At 41.8% G+C, this 20,318-nt stretch overlaps 1 protein-coding gene across 2 annotated transcripts in view; it reads right to left on the bottom strand.

Moving 5' to 3' along the window:
* Positions 1-20,318, bottom strand: part of fmn1 (formin 1) — a 26,099-nt gene extending 5,781 nt beyond the window's left edge. The window contains exons 1-14 of one of the 2 annotated variants that reach the window (XM_058057854.2): positions 20,204-20,318; positions 18,121-19,571; positions 16,055-16,230; positions 9,520-9,628; positions 8,235-8,296; positions 6,470-7,206; positions 5,717-5,858; positions 5,264-5,351; positions 4,218-4,279; positions 4,047-4,135; positions 3,763-3,892; positions 3,257-3,403; positions 3,045-3,104; positions 2,847-2,967 (exon numbers count right to left, since the gene is read on the bottom strand). In XM_058057854.2, coding sequence (XP_057913837.2) covers positions 2,847-2,967; positions 3,045-3,104; positions 3,257-3,403; positions 3,763-3,892; positions 4,047-4,135; positions 4,218-4,279; positions 5,264-5,351; positions 5,717-5,858; positions 6,470-7,206; positions 8,235-8,296; positions 9,520-9,628; positions 16,055-16,230; positions 18,121-19,486 — 3,289 coding nt within the window. In that variant the 5' untranslated portion in view covers positions 19,487-19,571; positions 20,204-20,318. Of the gene's footprint in view, positions 1-2,846; positions 2,968-3,044; positions 3,105-3,256; positions 3,404-3,762; positions 3,893-4,046; positions 4,136-4,217; positions 4,280-5,263; positions 5,352-5,716; positions 5,859-6,469; positions 7,207-8,234; positions 8,297-9,519; positions 9,629-11,566; positions 13,466-16,054; positions 16,231-18,120; positions 19,572-20,203 lie in introns of those variants that run through there. The other variant, XM_058057858.2, reaches the window with a different exon arrangement.

Below are 20,318 nucleotides of genomic sequence, written 5' to 3'. Positions count from 1 at the left end.
GTGGGAATACCGTACCTTTGTTTGATGGTGAATTGGGGTTGCAAATGTTTCTAAATGTCACTTTCACCTCAGTTAAAGGGAATAATTTCATGTTTTTGGCACAGCACATAGCTGAGTAGTAAGGATGCACACTGGGGTAGTAGTAGTAATTTGTCTATCAAATTCAGGTATGCTAGTTTTTGGAAATATATGGAATAAAATGTCGCAAAACACAACATAATTTTTTTAAATATATTAACTGTTGGCGCACATTCAATGAAAGTTAAGCCTAAGAATAAACCAAACCCTCAATTTGCATTGATACAGTCATATATGTACATGTAGTATATGTCATATATGTCATATATGTACATTCATTTAACAACTGGTCTCGTTCCTGTTCTTCTTATGCTTCTTATGGCAGCAGGTGTGCCTCATCAGAAGATCGTATCTCAACCTACATGTCCTTCGCTTGCTCGGCATTGTGTTAGCCGCCTGTGCCCTTGATTTCTGGCTCTAGTTTTTTTTCTTGCGAGTTCTTGCCCGTAGTTTTAAACTATGGAAATTTCTGTTTGTTTTTTTTTCCTGTGAGATCTTTTATCCAGTGTTTTCAGTACTTTGCTCTCTGTTTCCTGCTAGCCGTTTACGGTTTTTCGTTCTCTGTTGGTTTGTACTTTTGGACTTTGTGTAGCTGTTTTTGGTTTGTACTTTTCACCCTTTACACTTACCCGAGTGGACTACATTTGTTGAATAAACATTTTTGTTCCTTGGAAGTGTCTCTGCATTTGGGTTCCAAACCGGCTCTCGCGACCCCTCTCGTGACAGTCGGTCCCGGTTGGCATCATACTTTGTACTCACCGTCATACATACATACATGCCGTCAGGTTGAGTTCCCATTATTGTGCCGTGTCCCAGATGTGATGGGACAATTAATACAAAAATGTACACGCTGGCTCAGACGCTTACATTAAATAGTGGTTGCTGTTTCCAAGGGTTGCCAACAAACTGTTTCCTTATACACTAGAATGCATGGTACAATACATGTAGTGAGTGCCAATCTTAAGTGTGGTAGTGGTCAGTTACATCTAGCATAGGGTGCTGTAGTGAAAAAAGCTTGCCCCTTTCTTATGCAATACATTCTCTTGTTGACTGTTGTGTGACTCTACCGGTTTTTCTTTTGTCTGGGGCAGAAAAGAACTCTCGTAAAACTGAAGTGTGAAATTTTTTTTTTTTTTACTAGACAAGAATTTTGCCTAGTAACAATAAGGAAAAATAATAGGTAATAGTTCAGATTTTCTTATGGCACCAGAGTTTAAAAGGAACTGATATTTACTTCCAGTATTTACTTCCAGAGCAACATTCAACAGTAGCAAAACAGCCTTCATCTGAGTTTGGGAGCATTTTATACCGAGCCTAGAGCAAATCTAGAGAGAGTGAAGAGCAACAATAATGCTGATTCAAACAGGCAGTACAATAAGAAGCTGCGATGTTCGTTCCAGATTGAATTGGTTTGGGTTGATGGCAAATATGACAAAGCTGTGTTGAAAGCTAAAGAAAGCAATCTGCGGCACACATCTTGGGGCCACACTGGAGCCCAGCTGATACAGCCAAGATGGTTACTGGCCCGTGTAGAGGCCCGTGCAGAGATGGTTTAGATAGTGAAGAAGTGGGATAAGTGGGAAGCTACCTTTGCTGGCGACAGGAGCCCAAAGACGAGAAGATCTGATGGGCAGAAGGATTAGAAGGGGGATCTAAAAGGCGCCAGGACAGTATCAGGAGCACAAATCCTACTTGTCTCTGGGTACAGCATACATAAACACATGTATACCATCCCAAAGGACTGTTCAAAACGAAAAAGCCTTGTGTTCTTGAGCTTTAATTAACAAAATCAGTTTTGGTCAAAGTAGAAGGCCTTTAGTCCTAAGAATAAACAGTTTGTGTGGGAAACCATTGTGATGAGCAGCATTGGGTGGGGCTTGGGTAGGGGTTTTAAGAAAAATGCAGCCAGAGTGGGATTTTTTTTCATGGGAAGTTCTCTCGAGTGACACAAAAATGGTCGTGATAGAGTTACACAGACAAAAACACATAACAAAATGACCACAAGGAGACTCTACTCTGGTCGCACAGTCTCATGTCATGTAAGGGATGGGTATTCATAATTCCAGCTGTCTTCCGGCAAGAGGCGGGGTACACCCTACGCCAGCCAATCACAGGGCGCATATAGACAAACAACCATTCACACTCACATTCATACCTATGGACAATTTGGAGTGGCCAATTAACCTAGCATGTTTTTGGAATGTGGGAGGAAACCGGAGAAAACCCATGCATGCACAGGGAGAACATGCAAACTCCACACAGAGATGGCCTAAGTGGAGAACCGGCTTGGCCACCGTGCGGCCCAAAATAGCTTTTCTTCTTTAATATTACAACTTTATCCTAATAAAATTACATTATTTTCCCTCCTAATATTACTCTATTCTAGAAAGATAGTGATTATTAGATTAAAACTTTTTAGTCCTCATGTTTAGGCTGCATGGCGGCTGAGTGGTTAGCGTGCAGACCCCACAGCTAGGAGACCCGATTTCAATCCCACCCTCGGCCATCTCTGTGTGGAGTTTGCATGTTCTCCCCGTGCATGCGTGGGTTCACTCCGGGTACTCCAGTTTCCTCCCACATTCCAAAAACATGCCAGGTTAATTAGCCACTCCAAATTGTCCATAGGTATGAATGTGAGTGTGAATGGTTGTTTGTCTATATGTGCCCTGTGATTGGCTGGCCACCAGTCCAGGGTGTACCCCGCCTCTCGCCCAAAGACAGCCCAAATTGTTTAGGGTTTTCCAAGTAAGAAATGTGAAACCACGTACCTGCCAGATCTCTCCCAAGCTTTCTCAGCTCTGCATTGAGGTCATCAAAATTGACCTGAGCTGCTAGGAAGACATCCTGAGGTTCAGGAAGTGGGTAAACACTCTTGTCTGTTCCAGCATTCTGGTGGAATCACAATTAATGATCACATGTGGGAACAGTAACATGGTACAGGGTGGTATGACTTTACATTATCATACCTTGTCCACATTGTGAAGGTAATACGATACCACATAGTCCACCAGGCTGATGCGATTGTCCTAAAGATGGAGGCACTAGTCAGTTAGATTGCTTCCAGTAAAAACAGATATCTGCATGCAGGTTCTATTTCACATGTTCTTGCAACATCTACAGTACAAAAGCTTCCCAAACAATATGGACCACAGCTTCCTCAATGGTCGATGTCCTTTACCCTGCTCTTGACATCCTTGAGTTTCGGAAGGATCTCCAGGCCGAACCCATCAGCCTGGCCTCTGACCCTATTGCCTCCGTTCATGTGATTTCCCAAAGCCAACACCAGTCCCAGCACCTCCCTCACGCCACTCTTCTCCAGCAGAGCCTCCATGTAGAAACACAAACAGCATCAAACATGAGAAAAATATATCATCTCCCTTGCTTATTTGCTCCACTTTTGAAAAGTTGTTTTGGAGTTCTGGGTTTTACTGACGTCATAAACAAAAACCCTCATGGACATGCATGTCAGGCTTCAGATGTGCCCCGAGCGAGGTAAGCCCGCACAGTCACTTGATGGAGGTAAGAGTTTTTTTTTTTTTCTAACTATGAAATAAAATGGAATCCCACTTGGTGGAAATTCCCTTATTCCATTCAGTGCTAAAGGACAAGCTACGGTATTTAAAGTACTGTGGAATAATATTGGAGTTTCAAAGTTAGACGTTCCTGTGAGATGTGCCGCCCTACCTCAGACACAGTGGAGACAATGTGAAGTTTATGTTGGATGGAGGCCATCCCATCGTTGAAGCCTGACTTGAAAATGATGCAGCGAGCCCTGCCAGCGAAGTCTGGAATCTGCGAGAGTTCATACAGGAACCTGAATCACATAAACATCCAACAAGGGAAAACCATCATCCATCCATCTTCGAACTGCTAAGCGCGGTTATACACAATTTGTGGTTTTGGTCTGGGGTTTCTCCACTCAATGTTCACACACGATCAATCACACTTCTCTTCTGTTTCATACTGACTGTTCAGGTTTATCCAGGAGTTTAACCTCCTCCTCTTTGGAGGTGCTGAAGTGTGTCATGATCTTCTCCAGCTCCTCTGGCTGAGCTCTCTGGCACATTGACAAATACATGTAAATGACATTATTATTATTATTGCAGATGTGCCCTTACACACTCTTCTGGAATACATACATTCTCATAAAGTGCTTCAATTGTCTCGAGGTCCACCACAGAGTTATCCACTGTCAGAACAGCTGATGGAATAAAAACACATCAAAGAGTTTGGGATTAGCGTCTTAACTGTTTTATTACCTTATTAACTGTTTACCGATGAGAATTCACACTGCTCTCTGCTAGATTGTTGCTCTGCCTTGTATCACTTTACAGCGATTATCTCTTGACTGATTTCCCATTGATGCATGGATTTTTGGATTTTGTCAAAAGTGGACATCATGACAAGCCGCAACAAAAGTGCACCGCTCAGATTTCAACAACCATTTTATCATAGCTTCTAAAGCGACAATACTATACTTGGATATAGTCAGTGTACAGCTTGTATTACTGGCATTTTACTGTATGGATACACCACATAGTGAATATGTGTCGAATGAAATATTCTAAGTTTATTCATTCATTAATTCTCTACCGCTTATCCTCACAAGGGTTGTGGGCATGCTGGAGCCTATCCCAGCTGTCTTCGGGTGAGAAGGACCTGATGGACTGGTCGCCAGCCAATCACAGGGCACATATATAGACAAACAACCATTCCTACTCACATTCATACCTATGGACAATTTGGAGTGGCCAATTAACCTAGCATGTTTTTGGAATGTGGGAGGAAACCGGAGTACCCGGAGAAAACCCACGCATGCACAAGGAGAACATGCAAACTCCACACAGAGATGGCAGAGGGTGGAATTGAACTTGGGTCTCCTAGCAGTGAGGCCTGTGCACTAAACCACTCGTCCGCCATGCAACCCAAATATCCAGTGTCAATATTTAATGTGAACACCATCTAGCACTGCCTTAATCCTCTTGGGCATGGACTTTGACCAGAGGCGTACGAGAAAATCCAAAATATGTCTGCAAAATATGAGATGCATCGTGTTCGTCTACTCTGCAATTGAGACCCTGATATTATCTGTTGACAAAGATAACTTTGACACCCATATCGACAACAACTTACCAACAAAATGTGAACTGCCATTCTGCATATTTTGATTTTCATATTCAATTACCTTGTTGGATATCTTTCATCTCCAGATGAAGGCTCGATATGAGGATGCCCACAGTCTGAGAGCGCTTACCATCCAGCAGCTTAATGATCTGGCACGCACGCACACGCACACGGACACACACACATACAGTAAAAGAGTGAAAATTGTAGAATTGTACTTCAACCTCATATTCAGATAGAGTTGTATTATATTGTACTGTACTGTATGTTCCTTCTTCTTTTGTTATTGTCATGTAGATAACTGTTATGTCATGATTGTGATGCATTCATTTTGCAGCACTGTTGTAGTACATGCTGCTTTTAGACAGGCTGGCAAAGATCTGAACAGGAAATAAGAGCGCCCTCTTGTGGTTTAACAATAAACTGCAAAAACATTCATGCGACAACCAGATGCATGGGTTTGTTTTACATGATGCTATACATGATATAATGTTATTTTAATTCAGTATAGTACCTTTCTGGTTTTTGATTTCTTTTCATAATTGTCCACCAGTGGTTTTCTCTTCAGGCGTGTGATGGTTTTGGCAAATAGCTCCTCAAACTCCACTGGATTCACAATATGTGGTTCTTCTAGAACATTCCACAGTGTGTTGCTCCTGAGAAAGAGAAAAGGAATTATTAGTATTGTTAACTGATTATGTATTTGTATATACGTTCTTCATCTGAGACAATACCACCTATTTTTAATGGGACTTAAACATGCTCATTGGGCCCGGCACCTTTGTTTAGTGACCAAAAGGACAAGATCGTGGGTACAAGCAACCCAAATAATTTTCCTCCGTAAGGTGGCTGGGCTCTCCCTTAGGACACACTGTCATCTTGGATAAATTCAGAGTAGAACTGTTGCTCCTGGGAGCCAGGTGAGGTGGATCGGGCGTCTGATCAGGATGCCTCCCGGAAGCCTCCCTAGGGGAGGAGCTGAACGGTAGGAGCTGAACGGAGCAACAGCGGAGAGGGAAGTCTGGGCTTCCATTGCTACCCGATTTCAGATAAGAGGAAGAAGTGAAAGAAAATGGATGGATGTATTTTAACATTGTTATTATTGCAGCTGTAGAAGTGCAGCTGCATGAGAAGTACTGTAGAATGTGTGTCTCTTGCAGGATTTTCTATACAATTTATGTATTAGATCTCGCAACGGTGCCATGCAGAACTTCTTTCTATGCATTTAAATGTAATCAGAACATTTCAAGTCCACGTGCAGACATACTTGTTATCCTGAATCTGAATCCTGGTCCAGTACAGAGGCTTCATGGGACGGGAAGGCTCCACCTGAGGCTTCCTTGGAGCCGCATACAAAGATGGGGTTGTTGCTGGGGTTAACCCTGCCATAAACGCAGGTGGTGGAGGTGGTGGGGGACCCGCCGCTGACATGGAAGGAGCAGGTGGAGGTGGAGGTGGTGGGGGACCTGCTGCTATCATGGAAGGAGCAGGTGGAAGTGGTGGTGGTGGGGGGGGACCCGCTGCTATCATGGAAGGAGCAGGTGGAGGTGGTGGTGGTGGAGGGAGTGGTGGGGGAATGTTTGATGTTTGTTTGGAGTTCACTGTTGATGACAAACATTGCAAAAGTGGAGGTGGACTGACGGTTTTGTTTGGTGCACAGCATGGAGGCTCTCCTTCTTGCTGACCTGCCAGGCTCAAGCTGATCGAAGCCAGGTCGAGTTTTTTGGGAGTTACTTTTTGCTGTTGAGGTAAGCAGTCTCTCCTTTTCCCGTCTTCATCATTCCTGACAAAGCTCTCTCGGTCTGTTTGTATGCAGACGGTGCGGAAGGCTTTCTGGAGACATGCATCGTCTTGCGATGACACGGCTACGTCTGTGAGCGTGCCACGTTTGGGGGTGTTGACCTTGGAAAGCTCAGCCTGCAGCTCAGATAGTGTGAGCTCCAGGCAGGACATTTTGACCTTGTTCTCTTCTCTCTGTCGGGAGAATTCCTGGTAGAAGTCCTCCTGGAGGAACAATTAACACACAAAAGTCAAACTAGTCCATTTGTCTAAAAACACTTATGCCAATATTAATTGTGCTAATTATATTATTGGGGGGGTTGAGTGGTTTGCGCGCAGACCTCACAGCTAGGAGACCGGGGTTCAATTCCACCCTCGGCCATCTCTGTGTGGAGTTTGCATGTTCTCCCTGTGCATGCGTGGGTTTTCTCCGGGTACTCCGGTTTCCTCCCACATTCCAAAAACATGCTAGGTTAATTGGCCACTCCAAATTGTCCATAGGTATGAATGTGAGTGTGAATGGTTGTTTGTCTATATGTGCCCTGTGATTGGCTGGCCACCAGTCCAGGGTGTACCCCGCCTCTCGCCCGAGGATAAGCGGTAGAAAATGAATGAATGAATGAGCCTTATTGTGAATTTGCTTCTTATAAACCATCATAATCTTAGATATTATACAGTGCGAGGAAACCTCACTAAAAATCAGCATAATTAAACTTGTGACTACATTTTTTGCAAATTCACATATTTTTTAATATGCACAACATTTAACCTCTGCTTTTAAATCATCACAGCAGTAAACAAAACAACAATGTATCACCGAGGCTAATCAAGCAGCAACTTGTCATGCTTATGGGTGGGGGGTGGCCCTCATCACTTTTGAATTAAGTCATGTCCGTTTGGTGTCTCCCTGCCACATCTTGTCTGAAGGTAAAAGTAGCCTTTAATGTCCATTCATCCCTTTCATTGGTCGTGTGTATGCATTTAGAGTTTCTTTTTTTGTATGTACTACTAACTATAATTAGACTATTAGCCATGAATTCCAGTTGCGGTCGCCATTTTGTTTGCTAACAAATAGGATGCTAACAAGGAAGGACATTTTGTGATTTAAAAAATACATATATTAAGAACTCACTCAGTGTATCAACAAGGCAAAATGTGCGCCAGATTTTATGCTAAACGAGGCAAAATAGTTTCGTATATTTTTTACATTAAACAAAAAAACAGAAGTTCCACTGTATATCCTTTGGACTGACCTGTAACTTCTCCACTTCTTCTTTGCATTCTCTCTTGAGTTGAAGCAGAGCAGCCTGGTGCTCTGAAACAAGCACAATTTGTAGAAACGTGACAAACATTAAAAGACATTTAATTACCACAGGCATTGTTGAATGGCCAATTGTAGTTCTGTTAAAAAAAACTCACTATTGTGAAGTTTCATACTGACTACTTGACGAGCTGCATTGTGACCACTTGGGGGCAGCAGAGCTATATGCCATATATTGACGTGGCTTCAATTGTTGCTGACTTGACTGCGCAGCTATTAGACTGATAGGATAAACACACAGACATTTTAAAAGTATTGTTTGAAAGCAGCACTCAGAGACTGCGTGTCCCACTCTTCAAGGTGTCTCAAGTTTGTTTGCTAGTGTGTGGAATCATGCAGGGTGCAGCCGTGTTTACCTTGGGTGAATAGTAATACAAGTACAGTACATGATACAATCTATGACAGCAAACATCACTGTCTGTTTGTTTTGTCTATGAATTGCATCATATCTCCTGAATAGTCCCAGGACAAGAGTGTGTTGTTTTTATTTCTTCTCATCCTCACAAGTCATAATCATTTCCAAATCCAGAGCTGTATCAGAAATCATTTGAAAATATAATGATTCATTTGAATTGACACTGTTTGATTGGTATTGATTTAGCATGATCTTTATTACTGGAGGTGCTACTTTTCAGTAGTTGGCAGTAGCAATGGGCGGGTTGATCCAAATATCAATAAGATCAATGGCAGTATTGGAATTGGATCAGATCAATACAGTGTATTTACTTAGTATCAGATCAACACCAAGATTTTGCTGCCACTGAGGTCAAACCGTACATATAAAACCTGTATGACACTCTTACATCACCTTCTCCACTGTAATGCAAGTGTAAAAATAAGTTAGGCATTCATAAAATGTAAAATGATGAAACAGGTTGACTGCAACGATAAATGGCGGCGCTGTTAAGTGGAGATTCGTGTCGCCAAGGAGTCTCACTTTTTTCAAGTGTAAAAAGAAGTTAATCACTGTTAAAAATAAATATAAGAAAACAACCTTAACTTCGGTAACAAGTTGCTTCTTACTGTGTGCTTGCCTTTTTCTGTTGTGTCACAGAGGAAGTAGAGACGAAAGAAAAAGCAAACCACTTGCTGAAAATTTGTGTGGCTCCACCAAAAGGTTTGCTGAAATTGGGACTTATACTACCTCAGTGGCGTTGGAAGACAGCAGTACTACTATATTCAGAATAAAATGTGTTGGTATATGATTCCATGATTACCTGCTTCGGTATACTTCAAGCCAACTTTGTCTTCTTTGGGTGGAGGCCACACAACTTGTAGATGTCCGGGCGTTCGCTCTTCTCCTTGTACTGGGCTGGGGGGTTCTGACTGCAGAAGTCAATGTGCAGTATTAACAACAATGATAAAAAATAATACAGTATACAGCTAGACTATTAGACTTTCCTATTATGCTATCCAAGAGAACCGCCTCTTCGCTGATCACTAACAAGAAATGAATGGAGCTTATTCTTGTCAAGTTAAAATATGTATACCGTAATTTCATGTGTATAAGACACATCACTGTTTAAGTTACATCCACTAAAATGTAGAGAGAAAAACAAATTTGTACATATATAAACCGCACCGGACTATAAACCGCACATAAAAATGACATACTGTGGTGTGCACGAGTCCGCAAGGACAACGATGCTACTTATTTGACATGAGTCGTGAGCTATTAGAAAATGCACAATGAGCTTATCAACCTTCAAAAATCCCAGGTCATTACTCACTACTCACTATTAGTCTGACTCGGGATGTCATCTAATAAATAAGGCTAAAATCATCACACAGCAACTAGACACTTAAAAGGTAGCAAAGAAATATACAAGATAAGTATCAACACGGGCTGTGGGTCTCTTTATGCCACAAGAGGGAGCTCATGAGGAGTTCATTAATTTTATCTGGAAGTATTTAAATTTTACTTGTTTTGTAGATTTCTGAGCTACCTTTCGAGTGTGATGATTTTAGCCTTCTAGCTAAGATGATACTGTGAGTCTGGCTGTTATAGTGAGTAATGACTTCCTGCGATTTCAGATGGGTTGACAAGCTCGTCAAGAGTTGTCATATAGCTCGTGATTGGCGTTTGCTAAAGAACAAACCACCGTTTCCTCACTGACTCGCGAGAGGCACAGTATTTAAACAATTAGTAGCAGTAGTTTTGAAGTAAAAGAGGTGTCACAAGATTAGAATTTAGCCATAAATGTGCCGTTGTGGTGTTTAAGTAAAAAGTAGCAGCATATAAACCAGAAATTACAGTATTTAGTATATATATTTCTGACTCAATTCGTGTTTTTAAAAATCTTTGAAGAGGTACATTACATGATCATTCCACACTGGAAAAAGAACTGCCTAAATAAACCATTAAGGGCACCAAATGAATATGACATCCATGCTAATGATGAATACACTGAACACTGATTGATTGATATGACTTACGACAGGGGTCTCAAACACGCTAGTTTGAGGCCCCCGCCTTGATATGAAAGTTTAATGTTAGTGCGGCCTGCGCAAGTTTGATATGGATGCTGTATGGTATCATGTACCCAGAAAAAATGATTACGTTTGATTAATGTTCATGTTAAAGGTTAAATAACTGTTAATAGTTATCCTCCCTGTCCGTGTGGAAGTGGTAAGTTTTTGGCTATTTAAGTTTAAGGGAAATAACTTGAAGGCTACCGTTTAGGTCGCTAGCTCTCTAGTTTGCGAGTTAGCATGTGTCTCAAGACCCTGCAGTTGTGCAATATGTTGTAAATAAAAAAAGTATAAATGTGACTATAGTCGTGTTTTGTCATGTCTACAGGGCTCTAATAATGCTTTGTTCATTTTAATCTGAAAAAAATAATTTGTCTACCCACCAACTATATGTGGTTTCTTAAGTTTTTATTATTTGCCGTTTTATTATTATTATTATATTTATTTATTTATTACCAATTAATTGATTATTCTTGATTTGTTTATTTATTTTTCATCTTATTTTGAGTAGAAAAATAAAAAGTAAGATATTTGAGAACAGCGGAATGTTTTATCAGAGCTTTTCTTGTAGAAAATTGGAACCAAAGCAAAGTTTTTTTAATTTTTTTGTTTTTAATAAATGCGTTTTTTTTTGTTTTTTTTTGGAAAACCTAATGCGGCCCAGTCTCACCCAGACCCTAGCTCCAGTGGCCCCCAAGTAAATTGAGTTTGAGACCCCTGACTTACGATGAGACTGAATCATCACATAATTATAAACAACACACTAAGTCCACAAGTTGATGTTATCCCTACTTTGGAATTAGATCCAAGTTTCTCCTCCGGATTCTTGTTAGAAGTTCTCTCAAAAAATGCTTTCAGAGCATCTTTTTCTGTCCTGATCCTTTTCCTTGTTGCATCTGTGTCCGCATTCTCTGTCAGCTCCTTCTTTAAAGGCTTTGGGGTGAAAAAGGCCTTGAAAGCATGAAAGGCTGCTTCCGCACCAGAAACAGGTGGTTTAGTGGACTGACATGACCCTGAAGTGTCCTTTTCAGTGTCAACTTCTTGATTCTTTTCAGTGATATTCTCTTTAGATTCAACTGGATCTTCGCTGTTATCGTCCTCTCTTTTGTCCGAGTTCAGTAACTGGGAGATCTGGCCCAGGAAGTTTCCCTGAACCTGCTTCTCCTGCTTCTCAGGGGGGCTCACTGTCTTTATTCCTTCAGTTAAAGGTTGGATTTGAGCAATTGTGTCAAGTCCAGGTCCGACCACACTCTTCTTCAGGACTCTCAGACCGCTAAAGAGGGCAGGGATCTGGACTTGCTTGTCTGTTGGTGGGCCTGGGGAGAAGGTGGCTCTGGAGATGGTGGATCCAGGTGGAGGCATATTGTTTGCAGGTGATATGACAATATTCGGTGAATTATTCATTGGTCTTGCAGAGATGTCCTCCAAATTGTCAATTTTCAAGGAGAGCTCATTGCTTTGCTCACATGTCAGGTTGTCTTCTACCACATCTTCAACAGTATGTTCTGTCCGAGTCACAGTAATCAAGACATTTTTGGAACATGTTAATGCAAATTCCTCACTTCCAAAGTCATTGTAAGTCCTGGTGGCAGTGAACTCGTCCTGATAACATGAAGTCATCACGTCTTCACCATTGATCCTCACATCCTGGTTGGGTTCTTCAGTGGAATCTTGCTTGTAGTTTTTTGCCTCATCGCAATCATCATCTGTATTTGTGCATTCTGTCAAACAGAGTTCATATTTGAATGGCTTAAATTCACCTTCAGACGAGCCAATAAGGTGAACTTTATCAAGTTGATTTGTTTCTAATTGTTGTCCAAGCACAGATGAGCTATTTTTATCTTTCACCGTTGTGACTTGTTCAGCAATTATTGTATCATCACCTTCCTCTGCTGCATTCAATTCATTTCTCTTCTCCTCACTTGAGTGGTTTTCTTTTCCTCCAATATCTTTTTCTTGTTGTCCAACAAGAAATATAACATACGAGCATGAGTTATCCAAAGGAGGTACTTCAAAATTCTTGATTTTCTTCATCTCAGCCTCTTCCTGTGTTACATCAGCATTGTGTTCTTCTGAAATGGTCCGGAAAAATGTTAGGAGAGGCGGCTTTGCCATTTGTCGTTGGTTGGTGTTCCTCACACAGAAAAGGACTGAAAGAAGTCAGTCAAAATTACTGTGTCTTCAGAGGCACTACATGCAGCCATGCAACGTTCCCTCATGTCCAACCACAGCGCTCATTTTCTTAACCCCAAAAGTGGAAACATATGTTAATCACACAGAGCAGCCACTCAAAGAAGACAAATCCAGAAAGTTACATAAGTTTCCATGTCCTTGACTTGTTGAAGTTCTTCCTCGTGCTCCCTTCTGGCATCCTTTTCTACTTACTTTAGTACTCTTCCAACAACTTCAATCATGTTCGACATCACTCCGTACAATCACAGTACCACTGGAAGCAGATGGTGGCGCGAGCCATCTCCCCTGGTGACCGTCAACAGTTTTAAGACGACACCCTGACGCATCTGGTACAGGCGTAAGTCAGAGGAAGCCAAGTGGAACAGATGGGTAGTCAGGCCACACCTCGTAGCTGCAGGAGGCTAAACAGTATCGCCACGGATCACTTGTGTGAACATTTGGTTTGCAAATCCAGATTGGCCGGGAGGTCTCTTAGCTCTCCTGTGAGTGTTGTGGAGCAAGGGAAGGCTAATCTGGACCTTTTAGTGGTGGAAACACACCTCCTTCGGCCACCAGAGATTTAATCTGCTCACACGCTGTTGATAGAAGCTGAAGTTTTCTCACAAATATGCATTGCTTTGGTGTAAGTGTTGTAATGTGCTTAAATACTATTGCCAAAAATATTCATGACAATTCATTTTAATTGTATAGTAAAGTATAAAAGCATCATACTTATATATATTGCTATACAAAAATGAAAATGTCTTAGCATTGTTATAATATAATAATATTGCAGTATTGCATTGGATCTCTTTAGAGCAGGGGTCTCAAACACTCGGCCCACGGGCCAAATGTGGCCCGCAGGACACTAGTTTGAGGCCCCCGCCTTGATATGAAAGTTTAATGTTAGTGCGGCCCACCAAGTTTGATATGAATGCTGTATGGTATCATGTACCCAGAAAAAAATTATTACGTTTGATTAATGTTCATGTTAAAGGTTGAATAACTGTTAATAGTTATCCTCCCTATCCGTGTGGAAGTGGTAAGTTTTTGGTTATTGAAGTTTAAAGGAAATAACTTGAAGGCTACCGTTTAGGTCGCTAGCTCTCTAGTTTGCGAGTTAGCATGTGTCTCAAGACCCTGCAGTTGCGCAATATGTTGTAAATAAAAAGAGTATAAATGTGACTATAGTCGTGTTTTGTCATGTCTACAGGGCTCTAATAATGCTTTGTTCATTTTAATCTGAAAAAAATAATTTGTCTACCCACCAACTATATGTGGTTTCTTAAGTTTTTATTATTTGCCGTTTTATTATTATTATTATTATTATATTTATTTATTACTGATTGATTTTCTTTATTCTTGATTTGTTTATTTATTTTTCATCTTATTTTGTGCAGAAAAATAAAAATTAAGATATTTGAGAACAGTGGAATGTTTTATCAGAGCTTTTATTGTAGAAAATCGGAACCAAAGCGCTGAAAAAGTTTGTATATTTTTCTGTTTTTAATAAATGTGTTTTTTTTTTTGGGGGGGGGGGGGGGGGGGGGGGCTGATGCGGCCCAGCCTTGCCCAGACCCTAGCTCCAGTGGCCCCCAGGTAAATTGAGTTTGAGACCCCTGCTTTAGAGTCTTGTGCAAGTATACCAAACTTCATAGCCTGCGGACTGTGAATAATGTATTTTTTCCTATTGCATATTAAAAACATTTGAAACATTTTTTTCCACAAAGCTCAAGGGCCAATGTATGTAATCTTACATGAACTTCACTTCACTTGTTAGTATCTGTTTGCTTTATTTTAAGGTTCCACCCTTGTTTGCTCGTACCTGACGTTATCGCCAGCAGGTGAGAGGCAGAATCTATGAGAACAATGTTTTACAATGTTTCTATCTCTGATAGACCCAATCTATCTTGTGATCTGTGTCGTCTTAAATGGCTTTATTTAATCTTGGGAAAAGTAATAAAGTGCTTTTACAGTCCTTACAGAGAGGGACATTGTGGCATTCAAGGCAGGTATGTTTATGTAACTGGCATGAATGCAGATAAGCCCATGAAATAGCATTAGAACATAACAGTGCTGGACAACCTACAATGAGAATTTAGAGCAGCAGTAGCTCACTAGCTGATGTTGAGGAGCATGGGGAGAATATGTAAACTACACAAGCAAAAGTTTCAAACCCAGGTCTTTGCGATCTCCTGACTGTGTGTCCTACATGCTAACCACTAGTGTCAGAACTAAAAAACAACTCATTTTGCTTTTGACATAATTAAAGTTGACTTATTCATTCATTCATTCATTTTCTACCGCTTTTTCCTCACGAGGGCCGCGGGGGGTGCTGGAGCCTATCCCAGCTGTCTTTGGGCGAGAAGCGGGGTACACCCTGGACTGGTGGCCAGCCAATCACAGGGCACATATAGACAACCATTCACACTCACATTCATACCTATGGACAATTTGGAGTGGCCAATTAACCTAGCATGTTTTTGGAATGTGGGAGGAAACCGGAGTACTCGGAGAAAACCCACACATGCACGGGGAGAACATGCAAACTCCACACAGAGATGGCCGAGGGTGGAATTGAACCCTGGTCTCCTAGCTGTGAGGTCTGCGTGAAAGTTGACTTATGTTTTTCTTAATGTTTCTCCAACTGTTGCACCTTTGATAAAGGACTCCCCCCCCACTTTGAAAACCCCTGCGCACTGGCACAAGTGAGTGGCAGTAATCCCTAATTCTGAATAACGATATCATTTGGGATTTAAGTCTGTTACACATGCAAAGCACCTACTTGGAGGCATTATATTCCCCATTATGTAACCAACAGGAACACAAACTCTCTTTGTTGATACTTGAGTCCAGTCCCTGCATGTAAACGGCTTTAAGGCGACGGCCTACAAGAGAGAAGCTGGAGCATGTTGGTCAGTGTTATGGTGATTCTCTTTTAATGAGCACTTACATCTTTATAGGGCCATAAAGTACATTTGAAGGCATTTTTATTCAGTGATACTCAAATGAATTCTAATGTAGAGTGCTAAGTGGTTTGAACTGACCTTTAAACTGCGTCAATGATCCTGGGTGATTAACAACTACAAGTGCACAAATCAGACTCACCCTGATTTCTGGGGGTAGAGGAGTGGGCGTCCCACTGATATCATCCTCAGCGGCTGTGATCCGTAGGAAGTCTACAAGCTTGGGTCGAGAGGGATGAGAGAACCACCTACAGAACGAGTGGGACTCTTCGATCTCTTCATGCCAGACCTTCTCCCCTATTGTCTGTAGAGCTTCATCTGGAGCAGAGGGGATATATTACAAATATAGACATACTTTATTGATCTGAAAAGTCTTGTTCCTCTACACAAAAGTCTGGAAAAATCATGTTTTTGGGTCTAGCAAATTATACATGCAAACCAGCAGGTGTTAAGACACAGAGGTTTTCTTCTTTTCACTCACACATACCCGTAATGTGGAGCGATTCAGAGGTTGGGCAAGTTAGTTAGTTAGTTTCTTTAGGTTGCAGCTATCTGGCGTATTTCTGCCAACTTTTTCTGCCCTTTTTTGTTGTGTGAGGCAGCGGTCCAAGGAAACAGCGTATTGTGTGTCTGGTATATCTCAATGTGGAGCCAAATGGTTTTCTGCTTTGACTATTCATCAACTGTGATTAAATACATTGCCAAAAGAAGTTGTAAAAACAAGAACATTTAGTAATTTTAGAGCATGTGTATACTGACTGACTTAATAGTGGTGATGTAAAGTGCTACCTGCCTCAGGGAAATACACACCGTTCTCCGACACTGACTGGAAACTTGCTTTAACGCAAACATAATTCCTCAAGTCAAACTAAGCCGAAGCTTAAAATAACTAACCTGATGTCGTGGACTTAAAAATGTAATGCTTTTACCGGTAGAAGAGCATCACCATGAGGGCATGGGAGGAACATTCAGTTTCACATTTATTTTGTATTCAATTAAACACAATCATAGCATTCATTGTAAGTTTACTACAGTATAGATAGACGTTTTATGGAAACTCATGTCGTGTCGGGTTAGCACCCTTACACATCAGGTGCTTACATAGTACATCATGCCTGACTAAGCACACACACAGGGTTCGTCGAGCCAGCAAGAGGCCATTATTAACAGACTAGCAAACATCCTTCATCTTCAGTTTGTGTGTGTACTTTCATTGGCCTAAGAAACCAGCCAGGAGGTGTTCAAGGAGACACCTGATAGAAGTAAACCCATACAGTCTACAGTCAGTGCATCATTTCAAAATGTCACACTACATGTTGGAACTCTTCTTCTCATAAATTAACCACAGCTGCCCAGTGTCAGCAGCACTCTTGTAGCCCCAGATGCTACCACTTGAATGTTTAACTGCAAGTACATGTACTCACTTTGTACTTGATGCCAGATAATAATGGCTGTGTGTTGATGTCATTTACGGCAGATGGTACAGTAAATCTATACTTCTATATAAACTGTACACTGACTACTCTAAAGTACAGTAAAGTCTCGTTATATCGATATTGTCGGGAGTCGGAAAAAATATCGATATAACCGGACTGTCGATATATCCGATCCTGCGCCAAACTGCATTAAAAGTGGGCAATAATGCACTTCCTGGTTCACAGGTCATGCTCAACCCGCCCCACATAGCTGGCCAAACACATGCCTGCAACAGAAGTGATGTGTTTGTGGGGTGGGTTGAGCATGACCTGTGAACCAGGAAGTGCGGGAATCGATGTGTGTGCTGCGCTCTGGTGGTGGAAGTGTGAAAAATAAAGTTGACTGGAAGCAACCGTTCGCCGTGTTCTTTTTAGGTATTGAAATCCTTAAGCAAAGATTGATTTAAGCTGCTTTTGTATCGATATAAGCAGACCAAATTGGCTGGCGGGAGATGAAAAGGGCATCGTAGTAACCGGATCATCATAATAACCGGGTATCGTACTAACAGAACTAATTATATCATAAAAGACTAGAAATTTGCCGGGAAATGAAAATAGTATCGTAATAAGCAGTAATTCGTTATAACCAATATCGATATAACGAGACTTTACTGTATATCCAAGTTTACTTTCTGTATCATATAATGGTTGCTCAAATGTGGGGGTGCACTCTCTTTACTGTACATAAAACTACATCTACAGCTCCATGGGGTGATGGTATCATATTGTTTACCTGAGTATATGTCGTCATCTTCATTGGCCTCAGCCTCACACAATCTTCTGTGCATCTGTGTCTCCTCACTCCATGTTAGATTGGTCCAATTTAAGTCCGCCTTTTCACTCCAACTATGCCCTGTTGATCTTCTGCACAGTGCATGGAGGCCATCAATGTCCTCATTGTGATGATTATTGTCCATTAATGTGGTGATGCTACTAGATGTTTGAGATGTTATGGGCGTGCAGGTCATCTCTGCTTGTGTAGGCAGAGAGTTTGACAAGGAAGAGCTCAGAGAAGAAAATGGTACCCCTGTTGTTGGTTCCAATATATTCTTTCTGGATGTTTCTTTATGTTCGTATGGTATGGTCCACCACTCTTGGCTGTCTCCCTCCATCCTCAGGGCTCGGTGGAGACTCTCACTCAGGGCCTCACCCAGACAACGGAACTCATCAACGAGCAGCTTGCACTGGTTGTATTGTGTCTGGTTTTCGAAGTGTTGTGGAACATCACCACCCAAACATGTATCATTCCCTGAAAGAAGTTGATCTCTCGCTTTGTTAGTCTTTTTGATCCATTCCAAACTCGTGAGACTCACTCGATTGATGATGTCTTCGACCTCTTCAATCTTGCTCTTAACACGCTGTACTGCAGTGGACTTTCCCACCGTCTCGTTTTGAGAGTCTTCGGTCCTTGAATCCAAATCAAGTGGGGAACAGATCTCGTCATATTCAGAGAGGTCAGTCTCTGAGGCAGATTCTTCCTCTTCTTCTCCGTAACAGAAAGGACAGTTCCTGCTGACACATGGAGAACCTTGTGTGGCTGCTCTCCACGATGGCTGGAAGTCCATTAAATCACCGTCCTTGTCATCAAAGCTTGAATGACCTCTTACCACACTTTCTTTGTCATGCATACAAATAGTGAATTCTTCCTCAAAGTCCAGTGTTTCCTCACATGAAGGAGTACTTGTTACCCAGAACTTTAGCAGACTTCTTGGCATTGCCGGCTGTTCTGGAGAACGGGGTGTCTCATTGATGTGAACTGGCCCCTCAAGACTCCTTCTCCTGATCCCACAGCATTTCGGCACACTATTGAGCTCTGTCTGAACGTTCATCCCCTGTTGGTTGCCCATGCTCATAAAGGTCTGGTATTCGGAGCAAAGCAGCAACAACTCTTTCAACCACAATATCTCAGAAGAGTCTGTAAGCCTGAATGTGTCCACAAGTTTGGTTGGACCCTCCTCCCTGTGGAAGGAGCTTAGTTCAAGTCGGTGGTCTTGGCGGTCATTAAAAGGGGAAGCAAGACCCCCAAGGGATGAACTCACATGTGCGCTCATTCTACTGATGGGGATATGGAAGGGCAACGAGGCGTGAGTGCCTTTCATGATGTTATTTAAAAGTAACAGATAAAAGAGGTGATGTGTTCTTTAAATCATTAATTGTGATGTTGAAGTCCCTCCTGTATGAATCCTGGCACAAACAAAAAGCAAACATGGAATTCATTGGTGTCAATTTTTTGGGAGGTTAAGCAAATTCAAATTGATGAAACAATTGCCCCTTTTTTTAAAAAAAAGAAAAAATTAAACATGATAAAAACGAGGCGGCACGGCGGTCTAGTGGTTAGCGCGCAGACCTCACAGCTAGGAGACCAGGGTTCAATTCCACTCTCGACCATCTCTGTGTGGAGTTTGCATGTTCTCCCCGTGCATGCGTGGGTTTTCTCCGGGTACTCCGGTTTCCTCCCACATTCCAAAAACATGCTAGGTTAATTGGCGACACCAAATTGTCCATAGGTATGAATGTGAGTGTGAATGGTTGTTTGTCTATATGTGCCCCCCTGCGACCCTCGTGAGGAAAAAGCGGTAGAAAATGAATGAACTGGTCGCCAGCCAATCACAGGGCACAGAGATAGCCGAGGGTGGAATTGAACCCTGGTCTCCTAGCTGTGAGGTCTGCGCGCTAACCACTAGACCACCGTGCCGCCCATGCTAAGCAGTTGAATAAGAAAAAACAGCAATGGCAATGACACCTGTCCCCTAATGGATTTAGAATTAGAATATATTTTTTTCTACAATCTATATTTATATTCCAATAACACGTACCTATAAATTTGTCCATGCAACGGCTGATTCCTGCTGGACTTGCAGCGTAACCCAAGAGTTTACAAGCGACTGACTGCTGACAAGATAAGCGAGAGGTCTTCCTCCACAGTCACGG

This window comes from Doryrhamphus excisus, linkage group LG19 (assembly GCF_037039965.1).
Source record: "Doryrhamphus excisus strain RoL-2023G ecotype Guam linkage group LG19, RoL_Dexc_Guam_v1.1, whole genome shotgun sequence".
NCBI classification, from domain to species: Eukaryota; Metazoa; Chordata; class Actinopteri; order Syngnathiformes; family Syngnathidae; genus Doryrhamphus; species Doryrhamphus excisus.
The sequence above is the reverse complement of the archived record's forward strand: the minus strand, read 5'-3'. Positions and strand labels throughout refer to the sequence as shown.